General features: G+C 45.0%; 1 protein-coding gene across 1 annotated transcript in view; it reads right to left on the bottom strand.

Annotated features, from left to right (window-relative positions):
* LOC311227415 (dolichyl-diphosphooligosaccharide--protein glycosyltransferase subunit STT3B) overlaps positions 1–21,888 on the bottom strand; it is a 170,032-nt gene that overhangs the window by 3,691 nt on the left and 144,453 nt on the right. Inside the window, exons 6-15 of the mRNA XM_084313049.1 lie at positions 19,368–19,466; positions 17,977–18,123; positions 15,329–15,377; positions 14,119–14,273; positions 11,405–11,616; positions 10,153–10,340; positions 5,416–5,587; positions 4,661–4,834; positions 4,017–4,130; positions 715–921 (exon numbers count right to left, since the gene is read on the bottom strand). Of these exons, the coding sequence (XP_084169175.1) occupies positions 715–921; positions 4,017–4,130; positions 4,661–4,834; positions 5,416–5,587; positions 10,153–10,340; positions 11,405–11,616; positions 14,119–14,273; positions 15,329–15,377; positions 17,977–18,123; positions 19,368–19,466 (1,517 nt within the window). The remainder of the gene's footprint in view (positions 1–714; positions 922–4,016; positions 4,131–4,660; positions 4,835–5,415; positions 5,588–10,152; positions 10,341–11,404; positions 11,617–14,118; positions 14,274–15,328; positions 15,378–17,976; positions 18,124–19,367; positions 19,467–21,888) is intronic.

Genomic DNA, 21,888 nt, shown 5'->3' with positions numbered 1-21,888 from the left:
CAAAGACACGCACACACACACAGAAAGGGAGAATGCTATGCTGTAACGTCTACACACACGGAGCTACTGCTGTTGTTCTTGGGCGGATATGAGACTCGCCACAGGATTTTCAAAATAAGAGTATCGATATGAATCGATCTTATTACATTGCATCGATCCGATTCGATCGTTGATAATTACATCGATGTATCGATCTGGATCGATGTATCGTCCCACCCCTAATTATTTTTTCCCCCATTCTATAGGGTGAATGTGTAAACATTTTAAATAAAGATGTTAATGTTAAATAAAACACATGAGATGCTAATAAGTGAACGAGCAAGGTCTAGACCATTTCCTGCTCGCTGCCAGTGTAAAGAAACAGCTCAGGCAAAATGAAAAGATTTAGATGCTTGGTTGATTCATTTGATCTCGCCCCGAGAGGCGGTGCGTTCTCACTCTCACTCTTAACATGAGCTTCCAGTGCTTCCAGAGCACCAGTGCTCTCAATGTTCTCTGTAGACGCTCTAGAAGAATTTATTAATAATAATTCAAATAGAAAAGACACATTGTCGCTTTAAATTGTTCACACATAATATAAGATATCTGTGCGAACACACATAATATAAGGCCATATATGTGCGTACATGCATAATATAAGATCATGTCTGTGCTTACACATAATATAAGATAATATTAAATTAAATTGTTGTGATTAAAACAGTGTAACGGTACCTTTTTGGACGTGTACTTCTGCTTGGAGACTATACTCCGCAGCTTGTGGTCCAGGGGTTCCCTGTTCTCCAGCTTCTTCACCTTGTAGATCCTGACCAGCCAGTGCTCCGAGGTGAAGGCCTCCTCTAGGTGCTTGAATGAGATGTCCTTGTTGCCGATCTCGGCGTTGCGCGTCCGGTCGAAGCCCGGTGGCGTCCGGAAGTCCAGCTGAGGGACAAAGCAGCAGGCGTGGGGGAAGGACATTCGTGACTGAGGTTTAAAAGGCCACCCAGTTTAAGAATTCAGTTTCCCCCCTCTGTTCCCCAGGAGAGTTCAGTTAGTACTTGTGAACACGGACCAGTGGACCACTCTCTCCTAAAGATCAGAGAGACCCCTGCATTTGTGGCGTCACCTGGATGTCAAATCGGGGGCTGCTCCCTAGACAATGAATGGGGCTCTGACTTTGTGGGCCTGTGAAATCTGTGGTTGACATTCTGGTTAAATTCCGTTTAGGGTAAACAGATGTCCCAATTAAATTCCAACTTGTTTATTTTGGATTTCATGGTGGCTTTTTTTGTTCTTGATTTATTGTGATGTTTCTTCTTGACTTGTTTAAAGAAGACTTTACAAATTAATTTTATTTGATCTGTAGGGAGATAAGAGAGGAGAGGGAGTATGGGGGAGTTTATATGTAAGGAAACCCTGATACCTGAAGTCTATTCTAGTCTACTCTAGCCTTTAACCGGTATAGTATTACCCGTTTATTCTGTGCGAGCGCTCTATACTCTGTTACCTGTATGACTGTGTATGAACGAATAATGGACTCTGTAAGCGCTCTGGGGTCACTGGGGTGTCATGAAGAGCGCTATATAAATCCAATCCATTATTATTATTATTACCCGCCATATACTTGGAGCCCCCTCCCCCATCACTGTCTTTTACATGCCGTCTTCCAAGCTTCTGTTCTTGCCCTTGGAGCTTCCCTTTCTGGATGTAGAATCTGATCACCTGGATGTAAAATCTGGGGCTGCTCCATAGACAATGAATGGAGCTTTGACTTTGTGGGCCTGTGAAATCTGTGTGTGAACTTTTGTACCCAAACAGGGTTGAAATTCTGGTTAAATCCTGTTTATGGTGAACAGACATCCCAATTAAATAGGAACAGTCCCTGTTGGGACGCCGTTTGTCTTGATAATTAAACGACAGCTGAAAGTAAACTTCTGAAACTAAGCACTGTGAATCGTTCCCTCTATAAACTGGGGAGTCACATCTTTAATGTGTATTAAAAGAGATGTGCAGTTCAGTCCGGTATTGAATAGTTTTCTGCGGCGCATGGCTACGGCGCTGCTGCCAATTCTGAATGGGCTCAGAATGTTTTGTGAGGGAAATGCTGAAGAAGGGAGGAGAGGAAAGTTAAGTTAAACCATTATTAATCCCCTTGAGGAAATCCATCCTCCGCATCCGAGTCATCCTAATTAGAGCAGTGGGGCAGCCACACAGTGCGGCGCCCGGGGACCAGCTCCAGTTGTAATGCCAGTACAGGGCCAATGGCAGGAAACTGAACATGTCTTTTAGTGTGTGAGAAAACAGCGGGAGTACCCGGAGGAAACCCACACAAACCAGGGAGAACATGCAAACTCCACACAGAAAGGGCCCCCTGCTGGGGTTTGAACGCAAGACTGCGAGGCAACAGCGCTAACCACTGAGCCACTGACGTAGGGGTATGAGGACTCTGGAGGTACAGAAGAAAGACTTGTGAATGTATCAACGCTTCTTACAAGTCATTGAAGCTTTCTGCTAAATCTGCAGGAGTGGATTCAGTCAAATGTTCAGCAATGCTTTATTATTCAGTAGTGTGATAGTATTGTTTTTACTGTTATAAAATAGCGTGGATACACTTAATGAGCTATAATCTTTTTCCCTGCCCCTACCTAGTCTCCAGGTTATCCCGATCTATATGGTCACCCTAGACCCGCTTTACTGACCCTAGACCTGTTAGCATACAGGGTCAAGGGTAACATTAGCATAGAAACCGAATTTGGGTGCAAGAAGTAAACATTGCATGGCTATAATGGGTGTCATTCCAATCCAATCCAGTGCTCCAATCCAATGTGCACATTTGAACTATTTGAACTGTACATAATAAAGAAAGACATAAAAAGGTTAAGACTGTAGACCCAACAGTGATGGAACAAAAAGCGAGGTAACCGGTTGATTTGGAGTTCCTTCAGACTAATGATCCTAAACCCTCCGAGGAGAGTATGGCGTCATGCAGACGCTGCTCTCCTCGTGAAGGCCCTCCGTTTCTTCCAGGTCAGCTTCCCCCATTGCTCTTGTGCTGATTTTCTCCACCTCTTTATTCCGTCTCTTTCATTCTGGCGCCCTTCTAGCTTCTCATCTCACCCTTTCCTTTTTTGCAAAAACAAAAACAAATCCCCCCCCCTCCCATGCCTTGGGTTTCCCCTCCATCTCTCATGCTTCCTTTGCATCCCAGTTTCCCTCCCTCCCTCCGTCTGTCTCTGCATTATCTCCACACCGTCAGACTACTTAAGAGAGAAGCGGAGAGCATTGCTCATTATAGCTAATTAGTAGTTGGTGACATGTAGGGAGATACGAGAAGAGAGGCGAGTGTATTAAGGAAACCCTGATACCTCTGAAGTCTATTCTAGCAATTGTGCGATAATAGTATTACCCGTTTATTCTGTGCGAGCGCTCTATACTCCGTTACCTGCCATATGCCCCTCCCTCCTTCACTGTCTTTTACACGCCGTCTTCCAAGCTTCTGTTTTTGCCCTTGGAACTTCCCTTTCTGCAAACAACTATTTTCCTTTATCGGCTTCTGTCCCTTTATCTCCCGCTACTTTTACTCGTACTCATAGTATATATATTCAGATTACAATGTGTAAGGGCAACCGAACAACAAAAAGATGCCAGTGAGGGAATATGGTACGAAGCTCTTTCCAACGCGTGGTGCTTGTTGATAGTAAACCAGGTCCTCTCCTTGAGTGCATTTAACGAGTTTTATTTTCTCTTGCAAGGTCTACTTCACATCTCTCTACTATTACCATACCTATACCTCCCCTCCCCCCTCCCGGTATGATGCCTCATTTTTCACCATAAAGACGTATGCATGACTGTATTCAAGTACAACAATATGGGAAACTGAGTTCATTATTAAATGGACAAGAGTAGATAAAAATTCGATTAATCAGTCGATCAAGGATTTCTCACGTCGAGCACAGTCCCGGTACTTGGTAGTTTTGCACCGACGGCAGGGGCAGGGATGGTGGCAGGGAGGGGGGCAGGGAGGGGGACCAGCTCACCTGCATTTCACCAAAGCGGTAGTAAGACATCTTGTACATGAGACAGTTGAGCAGCGTCGGGGAGCCGGCCTTGTCCACTCTGAACTCTCCCTGAGGCGTGAAGTAATCACTTTCCTGAAGGACACAAGAGGGGGGGAAGGATGTAAGTAAGTGGAACAGGGATTTGGGATACACCCCACCAGGGACCGAAAGTAGCTCAGAGTAAACGTAACTGCTCCCTGGGATTCAATGTATCGACTCTCATCCAGTGAAGGGTCTGTTTGAGCCAAGCTCGTGTTTTAGCTCAGTTCAACATTGCATGTGGTTTTACACGCATCGATTCAATCAATATCTTTGGGTTTGAGCCCATTCAAGGATGGTTCCCGCTGGCAAAAATAACAGAAGTAACTGCACGTATGTACGAGGTTCCCGACTTTTCCCCAACTTTTGAAACCGACAAACATCGGAGTACGATGCTATCCTTGGACTTGCCGACCGGCGCTCCAGAACAGTCTCTTCCTGGGTGTTTACACAAGGTGATCACCAGAACAAAGGGATTGTACATCAGTGGTGTCCTTGACAACAGAACTATTAGTGCGGTTAAAATTGGCTGTTTCATCACGTTGGGCTGCAGCATCATCCAACACACACACACGCGGACGCACCCTGATGTCCTTGGGGTGCTCTCCCTCCGCTATCCGCACCATCCACAGGAACTTGTTGATGTCATCCCCCGAGTAGCCAATCACACCTCCGAAAATGATCAGCACATAGTCCACATCCAGCGAGCGCATGATTTCGTAGGCGGCGCTCTCGTTGGACGACATGGCTTTGCCCACCTGGGTGGGGAGGGAGAGGGAGAGTGAGAGAGAGGATGTGAGGAGGCAGTTAAATGTAAAACAGCTGTGAAATACATCAAGCTTACCAGGGATCCATCACTCATTATCCGTAACTACACCCCCCGCCAAAAAAAGTTAAACAGATGGCGAACACAGAGACCGGAAGAGAGAGAGGGAACTAGGAAAACTGAAAGGAGTATAAAGATGTGACTTCATGAAGCAAGAAAGAAAAGCATTTTTCTGACACCGGAGGGCAAAAAAGAAATCAATCAAACGAAGGATCTCACAGCGATTAAGCTCCAAAACAAAACTCTGAATTCAGTGGCAGCAAATACAGTGGAGGTTATCCACCCTGCTGGAGGCCAGTTAGACAAGGGGGCAGTTGTATAAAACACAACGAGAGATATGGTGAGTGTGTGTGTGTGTGCGTGCGTGCGTGCGTGCGTGTGTGTGTGAGAGAGAAACAGACAGAGAGACACAGAAAGAGGGAAATGAATGAGAGAGGAAGAGAGTTAGAGAATCATAGTTACAATAGAGTTACAGTAGAGTAACAATAGAGTTACAGTAGAGACCATCCTCACCAGTGCTATGTGACTGTTGTTCCATGTGTTGTTATCTACCAGTGTCGTCCGGTTGGCCATACCCGCTATCTGGTAGCCATAGTCCCACCATGACATCACCCGCACATGCGCCTCTGTGTTCTGTCTCAGCCAATAGTAGGCCTCCCTGAAGTCATCCAGGATGTTACGGGTACTGTGGAGGCAGATCATTTGTTAATGCCATCTCTGCTTTAGATATGGTAACAGGGGGTCACAGGAAAGATGGGAGAGAGAGAGAAGGTATGGCGAGGAAAAGGTCAAGAATCAGACTGAATTAGGAGCAGGTATGTGAGATATGTGCCTTAGCTAACAGAGGCATTAGGATTCCCCAGGGGTAGCATGTTTAATGTTTAACAGCTTTTATTTCTGTACTGCTTTCTCCTGGACTCATAGCACTTATATGAGATGTATTAGGAATGACTGAGGATATTTCTATTAGGATTCATAGTATGAATTAGAGTGGTATAACATAGTAGTAATGTAGTATATGTAAGAGCCTTTAATGCAACTTGTGTAAAATGCTTTACATACTTTATTAAGCCAGCCAAGCAACCAGCCAGCGAGCCAGCTAAGCAACAAGCCAGACAGCCATCCAAGAAACCAGCCAGCAAGCCAAGAAACCAGCCAGCAAGCCAGCTAAGCAACCAGTGAACTAATACACCTAGGGCTAGATCCACAAAGAATACATTGAACGGTGCTAATTGCACCCTTACTTACAATTCATTATGAATTGAAAATGGGGGACCCTAATGTAAACAAGACAAACGTCTTTCTCTGGTCTGCATCCCCTTAACAATTGTGTGTATTGAGCCGTACTGTATTGTACCCATTCTGCAATCTGTTAATAAAATGTTCATTCAATCAATCAATGCGCAATGAATTGTAAGTAAGGGTGCAATTAGCACCGTGCAATCCATTCTTTGTGGATCTAGCCCCTAGAAACACTAGGGGGCGAATTCACAAAGGGATTGCGCAGCTTTTTCTAATGCTATGCCTGTGTAAATAACTCCAAAACAAACCCTGCTATTCACAAAGCACTCGCAAAGGGTGAAATACCGTGCCAACTGCGTTGCCATCATCATTGCGTCTCTGCGTGTCTGTGGTATTTGCGGGTATTTAAATTGGGTAATATGGGCAGAGAATGTGCCCCTTTCTATGCAAATGAGCCTCATTGCAAAAACACTCCAATTCACAAAGATCTGTGCTAATTGCCACAAGCACTTAAAAGTGAAGTTATTTATGTCTTCAGATAGTTGGTAACTAAGCGCATTTATAAGGGGTGTCATGGTCAGCGTCTCCGGTGATCCTGGCAGCAGTGATTGTAGCCAGGGTTAGGTAATAAGCACAATAAAGATAATAGAACCTGCACACTCATATGCTCCAGAATAAACTTTTAATTTATAACGTTTCGTCTGGTCCATGAGGAGTAGACGCTGGAAACACGGTCAATGAAAAGTTTATTCTGGAGTATATGAGAATGTGGGTTATATTCTCTTAACATTAAATACAACTTAATTTCTCATTCTAAAAATATTTCTAAATCTGAAAATATTTTCACTGGCACACGGTGCCTAACTTCGGCCTAAAGATTCAGCACCATGGACAGGTCTGCTCAAACTAATTTATTTTGGGGTGACATGACAAACAAAGGTCACAAGATGGTGACAAAAACAAAGGATGCAATTGTGTCGTGAAAATACAAATTAAGAAAGCTCTATACATTATGAAATAAACAAAATACAAATGGTGAAAAATACTGTTATGTCTATCTGTTATAGAAATTAAGAGCCATTGATTCGTCAGGACTTCCAATTCGCGATCAGCAAATCAAAGCATTCGCTTTCTGTCTGCCATTGTCCTAGGACATGCATACTGTTGTATGGGCAGTATTTATACTATTTTACCATACCAGGAGCAAATTGCACTCAGCTGCAACACCGTATGGGCGTGTTTGCACTAGTATATCATTCGGGCAATATATTTTTCGGAGCACATAGCGAGCACAAATCCCACGCAGTTAAGGGTGCTATTACCGGCCACTAGGGGTGTAACGGTACACAAAAACCACGGTACGGTACGTACCTCGGTTTTGAAGTCAAGGTTCTGTACGGTTTTCGGTACAGTGGGGGAAAGTTTGGCTTTCCATGTTCCACTCAGGGCCGGTAATGTAGTGTGCAGTAACTAATTGTACTTGTAGGGCTGTCAACGAATATTCTATATTGAAATTAATAATAGACTTGTAATAAAGAAATTATAATAATTATACTAGATTGTGAAAAAAAATAGCCCCCGGTCGTTAGTGGTTAACATACCGTTGTATTCGTTCGGTACACTACACAGCCGTTCGGTACGGTACGGTACACACTGAAACTTGTTCGGTTCGGTACGGATACGTGTAGCTTTACACCCCTACCGGCCGCAATCCATTCTTTGTGAATTCGCCCCTAGGTCTATATACCTAATACACTAGGGGTGGGAATCACCAGTTTCATCACGATACGATACGATATCGATTCTTTGGACAACGATACGATATTTGCCGATATCACAAAGTCTGCCACGATACGATACGATACGATTCGATTCAGGTGCCTGCGATCGATATGAGGCGATATTATGTGCCCATTTAACACAATCAGTCACATTTAGATCAACTAAAAAAAGGCTACGGAAATATCAATTGATGTTTTTATTTTTGAGCTCTTCCAGACATTTAAATGAAAAACAATCTATTGTTTTTAATACAAATAGACCTGTTAACTTTTTATATATTGAGCTTTAAACTTTAAGTAAAATGTTTTGGAACTCACAACACGCAAGCTAAAACCCTTTCCTCTCCCAAACTTCCTACAATTGTTTTATGTTGCATGATGATCATGAATACATATATTATGTATTCATGTTTAAATATCAACATTATCTGTCCATCCTCAGTAACACACACACACACACAGAATGCCCCTCACGCAACCCAGTCCCCCACAGAAAGGTAGACTGCCCAGTGCCCCCACCCTTGCTCTTTCCCAAGTCCCCTCTCCTCTCTCCTCTCCTCTCATGGTTAGCTGCAGTGCTTAGCATAGTTAGCTCACGCTAACGCAACGTTAATTTCGGTATTTAACGCGACATATTGGGCATAAAGGAATGGAGAGGATGGAAAGCATGTTAGATGCATTTAACCCCTTGTGGGGAAAAAACAACAGGCACTTATTTCGGGCAAAATAGGCGGACTCTGAAGCAATGCTGTCTAACGTCTACACACGCTGAGCTGCGCTGAGCTACTGTTGTTGCAGCCGGGCGGATATGCTCACGAGGGGATTTTCAAAATAAGAGTATCGCAATATGAATCGATCTTTTTACGTTGCATCGATCCTATTTGATTATTGATAATAGATCGATATATCGATCTGGATCGATGTATCGTCCCACCCCTATAATACACCTAGACACACTAGGTCTATACTGTATATAACTAATACACATAGAAACACTAGGTCTATAACTAATACACCTAGCAACACTATGTCTATATATAACTAATACACCTAGAAACACTATGTCTATATATATATAACTAATACACATAGAAACACTAGGTCTATAACTAATACACCTAGCAACACTAGGTCTATATATATATATATATATATATATATATATATATATATATATATATATATATATAACTAATACACATAGAAACACTAGGTCTATAACTAATACACCTAGCAACACTAGGTCTATATATAACTAATACACCTAGAAACACTATGTCTATATATATATATAACTAATACACCTAGAAACACTATGTCTATATATATATATATATAACTAATACACATAGAAACACTAGGTCTATAACTAATACACCTAGCAACACTAGGTCTATATATAACTAATACACCTAGAAACACTATATATATATATATATATATATATATATATATATATATATATATATATATATATATATATATATATATATATAACTAATACACATAGAAACCCTAGGTATAACTAATACATAGACCTATGTATATACATGATTGACATAGATACATGCAAATGCAATACCTGCTAAAATACTCAATATATTCCTCTATAGTATATATTTGCCTCCATATGGTTCAGTGTGCATGTTAAGTGAGACCCGAGTTGACATAAGCCACAAGTAGTGGCAGCACTACGCCTCTCTGGGAGCCGGCTGCACTTTCATTCATATGCATTAACTCCTTGAGAGCCTGAGTCCACTGTTTAAGAACAGAGCCTTCGATATTTCATCTTTAATGTTTGATGGAAATTGTATTCTGCAAAAGACCACAGACACACACCCTCTCACAGGGCGTAGTACATTAGCTACTCGTAAATCCTAATATATGGGATGCATAATACAATAAGAAGTTACACAGTCATTACAGAGGGCTTAAGGGCGCGTACTTAACAAACATTTTTACAACCTCCTCGTAAAATAAACACATGTGTGCCTCTGACCCGTTGTGCTGTGTGCATTTGCGTGTGCGTACACATGTGAACCATAGCGCACGCAGAGCATTATTAATTATGACAGGTGGGAGGGGAGGGGGTGGACCATACCTCTCTCCTTGTTACTTCTAAGGAGTAAAAGTGCACCACACTGGACCTCAAGTAGTGGTGTTTTGTCACACTATTTGTGTGTGTGTGTGTGTGTGTGTGCGTGCGCATGCGTGTGCGCGCCCTCACCCGTCGTTGTTGTAGGAGGCCAGCACGACGCTGGGACTGGAGTAGGCGTTGCTGGTGACCCAGGTACAGTGGACGGCGAACATCATCAGCAGCATCAGCATCAACATGGTGACGATGGACTTGATGTTTGGCCCCAGGCCTTCCTCCGCCTTCTCCTGCTCCGACACGTGTTTGCGCACCTTCCCGGCCTACAGGGGGGGAGACGAGACGGACGGTGTCACCGCAAAGCCCCGGTGAGGGGGTTCCACACATCCCAGTCACCGCAAAGCCCAGGTGAGGGGGTTCCACACATCCCAGTCACCGCAAAGCCCCGGTGAGGGGGTTCCACACATCCACGTCACCGCAAAGCCCCGGTGAGGGGGTTCCACACATCCACGTCACCGCAAAGCCCCGGTGAGGGGGTTCCACACATCCCCGTCACCGCAACGCCCCGGTGAGGGGGTTCCACACACCCCCGTCACAGCAAAGCCCCAGTGAGGGGGTTCCACACACCCCCGTCACCGCAACGCCCCGGTGAGGGGGTTCCACACACATCCATCAATTATAGAGGACCATGAATTATTGAGTGGATCGGGAGCGTTTTCTAAAAGTGCCCCGCTGTGTTCGCTGGAGACGTCCCGTCTAGTATCTAGTTCATATTATTTCAGACTGACAGCGGTGCCTTATATAAAAAACAGCTGTAGTGAGCAAGACATTTCAGTAACATCGATGATTAATTATATTTTATTATGTAATATAAACAGTCCCAAACGTAAAGTGCAGGAAAGAGACTGATACGGTCGTAACACTGTCCAGCACTGACATGTTAACCAGAGTTCAGCAGATTTTTACCGCCAGTATAACTCCTACTCTGATCCCTGACCTCTAGCCATGGCCTCTGGAGCTCAAGTTAGAAGTGCCCTTGGGCAAGGCAGTAGAGTTCTAACTACACTGGGATGATCACATTGCTGGTGACTTTTCAGGTCCAACTTCTGTTGTTTACGACATGTTTGTTAAACTACAGTAGAACCCGAGGTAGTGGAAGGACAACTAAACACTAAAATGGATCCTCCACACACAGCAAACAGACCAATTAGCACCTTAAATACTTTCAGTTGCAACGGTGCGGTTTACACACGAATCAATAGAATAGATTTTCTGCATTGCTGAATTTTATGCTCATCATGTCCATTTTAGGTCAGGATAAATAGGTTAAAGTCTTAGTCTGTCTCTCTCCCTCTCCCCCTCTCCCTCACTCTCTTTTTTTAGCGACCTTGTCGTAGAGGTTCCCCGCGCTCCTCTTGTCGTCCTCGTCGCTGCTGTCCTCGGCCGGGGGGCTCTCGCGCTTCATGTCGTCCCCCAGGTAGTGCTCGAACACGCTGGAGAACGCCACGGCCGACAGCATGCACACCACCGGGGTCAGCGTGAGCATCAGGCGCACCATCACGCCCGCAAAGTACACAGCGCTGATGGCATACAGCGCCACTGGAGGGCAGCAGAGAGGAGGGGAAGGGATAGGGGGGCAGAGAGGGAGGGTTTGAGGCAGATGGGAAGCACCAGAAAGGGGGCAGAGTGAGAGAGAAAGAGAGAAAATGAGATGTTAGATTAATACGACGTAATCAATCTAAGCCAGCAGTGTACAACATGAACCCTAAAAGGAAGAGAACGTTAACTACGAGTCGTCCTTGAAGATGGCAGCCTTGACCGAACAGGTGCAGAGGTAATCAATAGCCTTAATTTGTTCATTATGTTCAGGGGGACAAATTGACTTGCTGGAGCATCGACGTGGCGTCCCGGAGTGCTCAGAAGTTCTCTGCCCTTCATTCTGCCTTTTGCACACATCCTTCTGATTAGCATGTCTCATGCTGTGACTGCAGAGCCCATGGAATGCCCTTCAGAACAGAGTCTCTTCTTCTGTGGTTTTGACGTGCTTCTGAATGAATGAAACGTGACGCCGAGGTGGGACACGCGTCCTCTCACCAGGCTGCAATATGTATGCAAGCTGTATATGTCGTATTAAAAGTTATGATATCATATGCCAGTCACGCGTGTAAACTGGCCAACTTCCGACAGCACAAGGCCTATGAAAGTCCTTTTTTGTTTTGATCTTTTCCCCCCTCGTTTTTTCTCCCATCCCAATGTTAGTCGTTATGCCAATTCCCAATCCCCTTCCTGGTCGCTGCGCACCTACCCCCTACGGTCGGTCTGGGAGAGTGGAGGCTATCACATGCTTCCTCCGACACATGTGTAGCCAATCAACCGCTTCTTTTCACCTGGCAGCGCGGACTCTCACTGAGAGGGTGTAACGTGTGGAAGGTCACACTACCCCCCTTAGATCCTTTCCTCGCTGAGCAGGCGCCCCGACCGAACTGTAGGAGTCGCTGTTTACAACGACCAGGACCCACCCACCAGCTTTCCCACCCCTAACACTGCCAATTGTGTTAGTATGAACGACCAGCCAAGCTGGTAGCAATGCCGAGAGCTGGGCTCGAACCCAGCATCTCCTGCACTAGTGGCGAGTGCCTTGCCCACTGCGCCACTTAGCCGCCTATGAAAGTCCTTCTAATGTGTATTATTATATGTGCGGTTTGCAACGGTTTAGAACATATGAAGACACATCTGATTACACTGAGCTTCCTATTTTGTAAAAGGACATGTATCATGGTTTTAAAGGACATGTATCTTGGTTTTAAAGGACATGTATCTTGGTTTTAAAGGACATGTATCATGGTTTACTTTTAAAGGGCATGTATCATGGCTTTAAAGGACATGTATTATGGTTTTAAAGGACATGTATCTTGGTTTTAAAGGACATGTATATTGGTTTTAAAGGACATGTATCTTGGTTTTAAAGGCCATGTATCTTGGCTTTAAAGGACATGTATTATGGTTTTAAAGGACATGTATCATGGTTTTAAAGGACATGTATCATGGTTTTATTAAAGGACATGTATCTTGGTTTTAAAGGACATATATCTTGGTTTTAAAGGACATGTATCTTGGTTTTAAAGGCCATGTATCTTGGCTTTAAAGGACATGTATTATGGTTTTAAAGGACATGTATCATGGTTTTAAAGGACATGTATCATGGTTTTATTAAAGGACATGTATCTTGGTTTTAAAGGACATGTATCTTGGTTTTATTAAAGGACATGTATCTTGGTTTTAAAGGACATGTATCATGGTATCTTGGTTTTATTAAAGGACATGTATCTTGGTTTTATTAAAGGACATTTATCTTGGTTTTAAAGGACATATATCATGGTTTTAAAAGACATATATCATGGTTTTAAAGGACATGTATCAAGGTATTTGAAGGCTAAAAACACTTGCCCCATTGGATTAGAGCCTGGTGAGAGGACGCAGCACACTAGATTTCTCAATACTAAAGCGATAAGAGAAATGATGGCCTGTACTAGACAACAATGTTCTAATCTAGACCATGTTTGAAGAGGGTCCGGGATAAAAAGAAGCAAACCCGCCCTTTAACGTTGGGAGATTCCCCCCCCCCCATGGATGTGGACAAACTGGAACAAAGCTTAGGGCGGGAAGTGTAACTATTTTTAAATAGATGATCATATTTTTATTGTATGTATGCATCAAAGTACAGGATGAGACAGAGAAAAATAAATGGTATTTAGATATGAAAATATGAGAAATCTAATTTTGGGGCATGTGTTGGTACACAGCAGGAAAGTATACGGAGGAAACAAGATGCCAAAGTAATTATTCACCTCGCGCGACAAACACATTGCTTGCATAAAATTGCATAATTTGCAATTTACTTCCGTCAAGGGCAGATAAATGACAGAAATCACGTAGGTACCTGAAATACAATGGCAAAGGTTGCCAAAGGGATTATCCCGGGTTAAAAGGATTAAAACGTTGAATAAATGGCACAGTTTTAAGCTTAAATTGAAAGCTAGCGATTACAAGTTTAAAATTACATAATAAATTACATAAAAATAATAATATAAATCGCCGTACCAAAGACTCGCTCGTCATTGACATTCTTGATACAGAACCAGAGGCCTGCTGGGAAGGTGCAGACCAGGATGTGTAGGTCGAAGAAGAAGGAGACCCAGGTGGTGGGCTGGTGCTCCGACACGGACGCTATGATGGGGATGTGGATCTTGGCGTAGCTGGAGGGAGAGATGTTACCAAGATGATGTTACCAGGGTGATGTTACCAGGGTGGAAATCAAGTCAGGTCACCTTTATTTATAGAGCACTTTAAAACATGTTGACAATCGATCCGTTTATGCAGATGGTGGTGGCGACGATGACGACGACCATCATTGAGAAACGAGACCAGACATCGTCTGGTAACTTGGATGAGTCTTTTATGCTGCCGCAAAGCAGAGCCTAGGCTGGGTCTCCCCACACAGCAGTTCATTTGGGGAAATTAGCTTATTTGCCATCTACCCTGGGCCCTAGTCCCCGTACCTGGTTCAACTAAATCGATCAAAAGTCCCATTAGCCAGATTCAATTAACCACTTTGCATGCAACAGTTAGCGTTAGCTTTGTTTTAGTTCAGGTGGAATAAGATAACGTTTATGAAAGGGCTGCCCCCCGCCCCCCTCAATTCAATAGTATCCAAGAGAGACAGAGAGAGGGGGGGGGGGGTGGAGAGAGGAAGACAGAGAGACAAAGAGTGTGAGAGATTAGTGGAGAGTGATTTATAGGAAGGGAGGAGACGGCTGGCCACCCGCCTTGTTAACACAGATTATGCGACGCATCGCCCCCCCAATTAAACTGATAATTTAAATACAACTGAGAGAAGAGGGGGAGAAAACAACACTTTAACAACCGCCAGTGTCCTCCTTATTAATGAACAAGTCTACTGTAGCGTCTAGGACCTTTGAGCAGCGTGAAGGAAGATAAGAGCAACATATGGACACATCAGGCGGCAGGAAGAAACAGCTTCTTGGAGAGAGAAGGGAAAAGAAAAAACTACGGCAAACTGCTGGCGTCAGCAAACGCAGCGAGAAAGGTAGGATTGATCACGGCCTGGTGGTGAAATCCAACACACGCACAACGTTAAAAACACACGGTAGCTAGCCTGCCGGGCGCCGGTTGAAATGAAGACATTGTCCAGCCGCTTTGCCCCCCCCCCCCCCCCCCCTCTTGGAGAAGACACGGCGGATTGAACAAGTGTTCGATCGACGGTAAAAGTGTGAATATCAGCGGAGCTTACCCAGTGTCCCAGAGAGAGTAGAACCGCCCACTCCACGGCGCAATGTAACCTAAATGAAAGAAGAAGAGGAAAAAACACAATCAATAAACAGAGAGAGAGAGAGAGAGAGAGAGAGAGAGAGAGAGAGAGAGAGTGAGACGGAGCTGGGGGCCTGTTCGTCTCGTCTGCCAAGTGTCGAACACTACAGCATTACAGGATATAATGACCGTCTAGAGTAGAGAGGTCCAAGAAAGGGTGTGGGTGTTTGTCTGTGTGTTTCAGTGTAGGGCTGTACCGAAAGCTTCGAAGCTTCGATCATAATGTTGACATTCGAATTTAAAATTTGTAATACATTTGTTTTTCCTGTCTATTCAATCTGTTTAAACCAATGGGGGTTTTCTTCACAGTTGCAGTTAAAGATTAGGCTACACTAATATTATACTATAAGACGTTACCACCATCACTTTCATACCAACCGTGCCCTTATTGGATTATTTATGTTGACAAAACTGATAAAGAAAGTTGATTTAATAAAAGAAAAATACTCATTTAATCAGATTAATCACTTTATTCAAATTGAGGATTTAGTTTAAAAAAAATTATTAAAAAGATATATATTTATGAATATATTTCTTTTATAGACATTCGAAGCTTCGTTCGAATACTTCAATAGAAGCTTCGAATTCGGTACAGCCCTATTTTAGTGTATGTACAATGAGTAAATTATACTAATATAAATTATATACATTAAATATAAATTATACTAATATATATGTCATACCAGAATGACATGGTGTTCTGCGCAGGGACATACAACAAGTCACATTCTAACAGAACGACACAGGACAAAGGACAAAGCTTAAACTATACAATGAACGTATCATATATACAATATATATAGGCTGTGTACACACACAAATAATTACACGTAAAAGTTCGGCAATGCCATCAAACATCGACCTCTAGGCAAAAGAGCCCCGCTTGGTATCGCATTTTTGGGTTGGAATTGATTGAGTGTGGATACTGTAGGTTATTATGGATGGCTATTGCTGGCCACACCTCCGTCTGCCAAGAGAGGTCTGGAGGAATGCACAGTATAATAAATACTAAAGTCCTACATCAGACCAAAACAAAAGAGTAAAGTGCAGGGGGTCAAGGAGGGTGTCGATTACATCATCATCACGGACATCTTGGTGGGCAAACGGCAGGTGGCTAATCAAACGAGCTGCGATCGCACCCATATTGGTGGTAAATGCATGACGCGTCATGGGAAGACTGGCGCGCACGTCATGTCATGAGACTGGTGCGCAGGTCATGAGACTGGTGCGCACGTCAAGTCATGAGACTGGCACGTCAAGTCATGAGACTGGCACGTCAAGTCATGAGACGGGCGCGCAGGTCAAGACATGAGACGGGCGCGCAGGTCAAGACATGAGACGGGCGCGCAGGTCAAGACATGAGACGGGCAGGTCAAGACATGAGACGGGCAGGTCAAGACATGAGACGGGCAGGTCAAGACATGAGACTGGCGCGCAGGTCAAGACATGAGACTGGCGCGCAGGTCAAGTCATGACACTGGTGCGCAGGTCAAGACATGAGACTGGGATGAGACTGGTGCGCAGGTCAAGACATGAGACTGGGATGAGACTGGTGCGCAGGTCAAGACATGAGACTGGCGCGCAGGTCAAGACATGAGACTGGCACGCAGGTCAAGACATGAGACTGGCGTGCAGGTCAAGACATGAGACTGGCGCGCAGGTCAAGACATGAGACTGGCGCGCAGGTCAAGACATGAGACTGGCGCGCAGGTCAAGACATGAGACTGGTGCGCAGGTCAAGACATGAGACTGGGATGAGACTGGTGAGCAGGTCAAGACATGAGACGGGCAGGTCAAGAGATGAGACTGGCACGCAGGTCAAGACATGAGACTGGCACGCAGGTCAATACATGAGACTGGCACGCAGGTCAAGACATGAGACTGGCAGGTCAAGTCATGAGACTGGTGCACAGGTCAAGACATGAGACTGGCACGCAGGTCAAGACATGAGACTGGCACGCAGGTCAAGACATGAGACTGGCACGCAGGTCAAGACATGAGACGGGCAGGTCAAGTCACTCGTACAACCTTGATAGTCCACTGAGCCGAGTGATCTGGTGAATGAGCGCAGCGGCGAGAAAGAAACGCGTCGATACAAATGACATTTCACTGATTGTGTCTAATTAGTCTAAAAGCATTTAAAAACTCCAATGACACGGCAGAGCGCTTCAGAACATCTACTTTAAATGTATTACTTTGGAAACACCATTCACTTTAATGACCTTCGGTAGCCTATTGGTTTGGATTCACAAGGTTCTTCAGGCGTCCAGGCCAGGTAGTGTCTGTATAGCGGTGTGGTTGAGCACGTAAACTATCCTCGGTCTACGAGTGTGATATTTACAAGTCGAGTTTTTCCCAGCGATACACAAGAGCGATTTATCCAAATGAAATATCCCAGGGAGCTGGAACGAAAGAGAGGCAGAATATACTGCACTGCACTACGCATCTCTCCCGTCTCGTATCACAAATATGACAGTGCCGATTCCATCAACGGATTTGTATCACAGCACACATGTGAGGTGTGTAGAGAGAGAGATGAGGAGAGAGGAGAGAGAGAGAGAGAGGACTGACCCGTGTATGTGAGATAGATGACGGTGAGGAAGACCACCCCAGCGGCCAGCGAGACCCCCAGGAGGAAGAGGGTCTGGAACTCCTGCTTGGTCAGCCGGTCCTTCAAGTACTGCAGGAAGGCGTAGGCCTGCAGCAACGCAAACACACCTGGGGCGAAGAGAGACAAGGCAAACACAGGATATTTGAGTAAAGCACTGATCCATCCATTCCCCACTCCCCCGGGGTATCCCAGCTCAGGGAACGGAACAGAGTAGACGCCGCGAAATAAAAACCCCACTGGCTGCGGATGCCGTCGCGGGACGCGCGCTGCGTTACGGGCCGTAATTCAAACGCCTGAGGTAAGCCAGCGTGGATAAGTCTACCTCGTTCTCCCTCGCTCTCGGTTTGTGAATAGTGTTGCTATTTAAACGGCTGGTTTAATTGCTCCCGTTGCCATCCGTCCCCTGACTTTATCAAAACCACAGAGGAGTCTCCTAACTGCTCCCCCGCTACGCCGCCTGCTGCTGCTGCTGCCGTCAGTCCTTCTCCAAGGTCACGCCATTCTCATGCCTCCTGGAGAGCGGCCAGGCTGCTAACCGGCTCATGTGCCTCTCTCTCTCTATATATATGTCAAACTGCCTCAGGTGGCAAACATCTCCACAGTTACCCCCCACGTCTCGCCACCACCAGATGTTCCACGCAGCTGCCGGCTGCCCCGTCACCAGACAACACGCCATCCGTTGAGAGGATGGAGAAAAGGCAGCAGACAGTGGTGGTGTTGGTGCGTTCCTCTCCAAGCCTCCTGTCTGGCTGGCTGCGCTCCACACACACACACACACTCCCTCCCTCCCTCCCTCCCTCCGTGCTACCGATACTGCCCGTTTGTCTCTTCACTTCCTGCATCTTAATGAACAAACCACACACTCTGTCCTGAGCAGATGGGCCCAGCCGGGAGGAAGGATACTGTGTGAGTGCTTTATATATATATATATACACTGTATATACACAGTATATAAACACAAGACCAATTGCCTGTTCTTGAAAGGATATTTTTCACATTATTGGAAAATCTCATCTCTTCTAGTAGAATATCCCCATAATAGAAAGTCAGCCCCCAATATCTGTCAAACCCCAAGTACAGATGTCTAACTTCCAGGCAAAGTACAGCAATGTGTCAGGTAGTGTGTGTGTGTGTGTGTGTGTTCTGCTCTGTATTGAAGTTTTGTGTTGCCTCCTTACAATTACTGATCGATAAGAGAGAAAGAAAGAAAAATGCTGCTGGTGGCAGTTATGAATTATGAAGTAGTGAGGCAGAGTGAAACAGCCCTTAAAGTAGCACATGACAGATTACCGGCAGTACAGTTACGGCATGGGAGACATGCGGGGGGGGGGGGGGTGGGGGCGGGACTTACCAGCCGCAGCCATGTGTTCACTGGTCCTGATTGGTTGGAAGCCCACGAAGGGGATCTGCATCGATAGCACAAGGCCCACGATGTAGAAGGTGCTGTAGGCTGTGGAACAGAGGAGAGAGAGGAGGCGGCGAGAGAGAGAGAGATAGAAGAGAGAGAGGAGGTGAGGAGACGGAGAAGAGAGATAGAAGAGAGAGAGGAGGTGAGGAGACGGAGAAGAGAGATAGAAGAGAGAGGAGGTGAGGAGATGGAGAAGAGAGAGAGAGAGAGGAGACGGAGAAGAGAGAGAGAGAGAGGAGGTGAGGAGACGGAGAAGAGAGATAGAAGAGAGAGAGGAGGTGAGGAGACAAAGAAGAGAGATAGAAGAGAGAGAGAGGAGGTGAGGAGACGGAGAAGAGAGAGAGAGAGATGAGAAGCCAAACAAACAAACAGCTCGTACCAAACCTAACGAGCACGTACCCTACCCTTCTCCAGTCACGTCCGCGTGAGCTCTGCAGAGGAAAACCATCTACTCACAAGGTATTTAAAGCCTATTGATTTTCACCGCTGCATTTCAGAGGGAGTAAATACAAAGCCCCTTCTAAGGTCATTCACTGGGAAAATGGGAGCTCACAACGGGGGGGGGGGGGGGGGGGGGCGTCTGTCGTGCATTGGAACCCTACGACTCTCACCTGCAACGGGAACATGTTTTTTTTCTCTCACTGTATTATTTTTTTTAAAGGCATGCGGCTCCGACAGGGATGTTGAAGACGGAGAGGCTGCTGAGAACTGGCACGATGTGAACCACTTTGAACCTTCTGTCCAAAACAGGCCATAAATATCCCAGAAGAAACCTGGGGGGGGGGGGGAGAAGAGAAACCGCCCTGTTCGTCGGAACGGGAGTTCCATTGTTGGGAGAAATACTATGGGTGGCGGCGAGCCGAAGGTCAAGGACGTCGTCCATCTTTGTGGGTAGTGGTTATGGCGAGTAATACGACCCTGCTGGGCGCAGCCGGTGATTCACGCCGTATAGTTAATTTCGACTTCAACCAGTCTGTGACACGGTGCTCGTGTGGTTTGGCTGACCGTGCACTACGGGTGGGCCGGGCAGCGACAAGAGATGAGACTAGGGAGTGAAATGGTTACACGACTTCTCTAGGCGACCGATTGGCGTTTTAGAAATACTGGTCAGGTGATAAATGGTGAATGGCTGCATTTATAATAGAGCTTTTATCCAAAGCGCTTTACAATTTTGAACGCATTGGATCGAAAACCGGATGAATTAAGACGCAAATAAAGGAAGCCGTCATGAAACCAGGAAAGAGGAGACCCGGGGCTTTCGAGGAACGTCGAGATTTCATAAAACTACACTAACCAGCTCACACCAGCCCCTGTCTAAGCTGGAGGGGCTGACGTGAACATTTTTATTGAATGTTATTTTCATGATTATATCTCACCAAACTTGAATGATATTGCCATAAAATATAACGTATATTGTTTCTATACATTTCTGTTAACGTCTACAAAAAAAACATGTTGCAATCTGGTGAAAAATGCAGGAGCTATGGACATTAAAAAAGTAACTGTACTGCACTTACAGTAGATTTCATTCACAGTCTTTGCTGCCCTGTAACGGGCACCTACCTGGTGGTACTAAATCCAGATTTAAGAGGAGATTTGGCCCTATCCATAGATGTATGACTTAAGGTCATAATAAGGTATAGACCTGATATTCTATATTCATATTTCAAATTGCATGTGTCCGGATGGCAAAATTCGGTACTGTATCTACCAAAAACCCCTGTAAATCATCTGCCCTTTATTCATTTGCTTAGATTTCTTGTACACTTGATCTCAATAAGGTGCTGAATGAGCTCAGTGGCAATTTATCATGTCTGGTCAATGTTAGCAAGCATGGTGTTATTCACCGTCAAAGTTGAAAAATAAATAAAAATAATTTATATTCTCCTTTGGTTCATTTCAATTTACTCAAGCATAGTAACAGACACAATATTTCTGTTACTGGGAATACATTCCCTGAGGTCCATAGATGTCCCTAGATACCAAGAACATGCAAATGAACCTTGTAGAAGTGGAGCAAACTTCCATTTACTTGGGTTAAGAGGTTAATATTTACATTGGCAAATCGCATATATAATTATATAGGGAACTGTTCTGCCCACAGCTGCAAATCACTGGCAACAGACTCCCGGCCATCAAGGACATCTCTCATCATCGGTACCTTGCGGGAAAGGCACACAGCATCATCAAGGACCACAGCCACTCAAAACAGACAGTTCTCCCTGTAACCGACAGACTGCGGAGCAGGGCTGCACGTACCACCAGACTCAAGGACAGTTTATACCACAAGGACATCAGGCTTCTCAACTCATGAACCTAAATATTTGACTTTGCATATCTGCAAACCTGCTGTCTGCACTGTTTACGTAAAAATGTATGACTGCTGCTATTGATCCTGGACTGTTACACAATGTGCAACACTGTTATATACGCTTGTCACTATTACTTTTTCACACAAATCTTC

The sequence above is a fragment of the Notolepis coatsorum genome (genome assembly GCF_963971535.1).
Source record: "Notolepis coatsorum genome assembly, chromosome: 4".
In the NCBI taxonomy this organism is placed as follows: domain Eukaryota; kingdom Metazoa; phylum Chordata; class Actinopteri; order Aulopiformes; family Paralepididae; genus Notolepis; species Notolepis coatsorum.
Note: the sequence above shows the minus strand (reverse complement) of the source record. Positions and strands in the feature narration are given on the sequence as shown.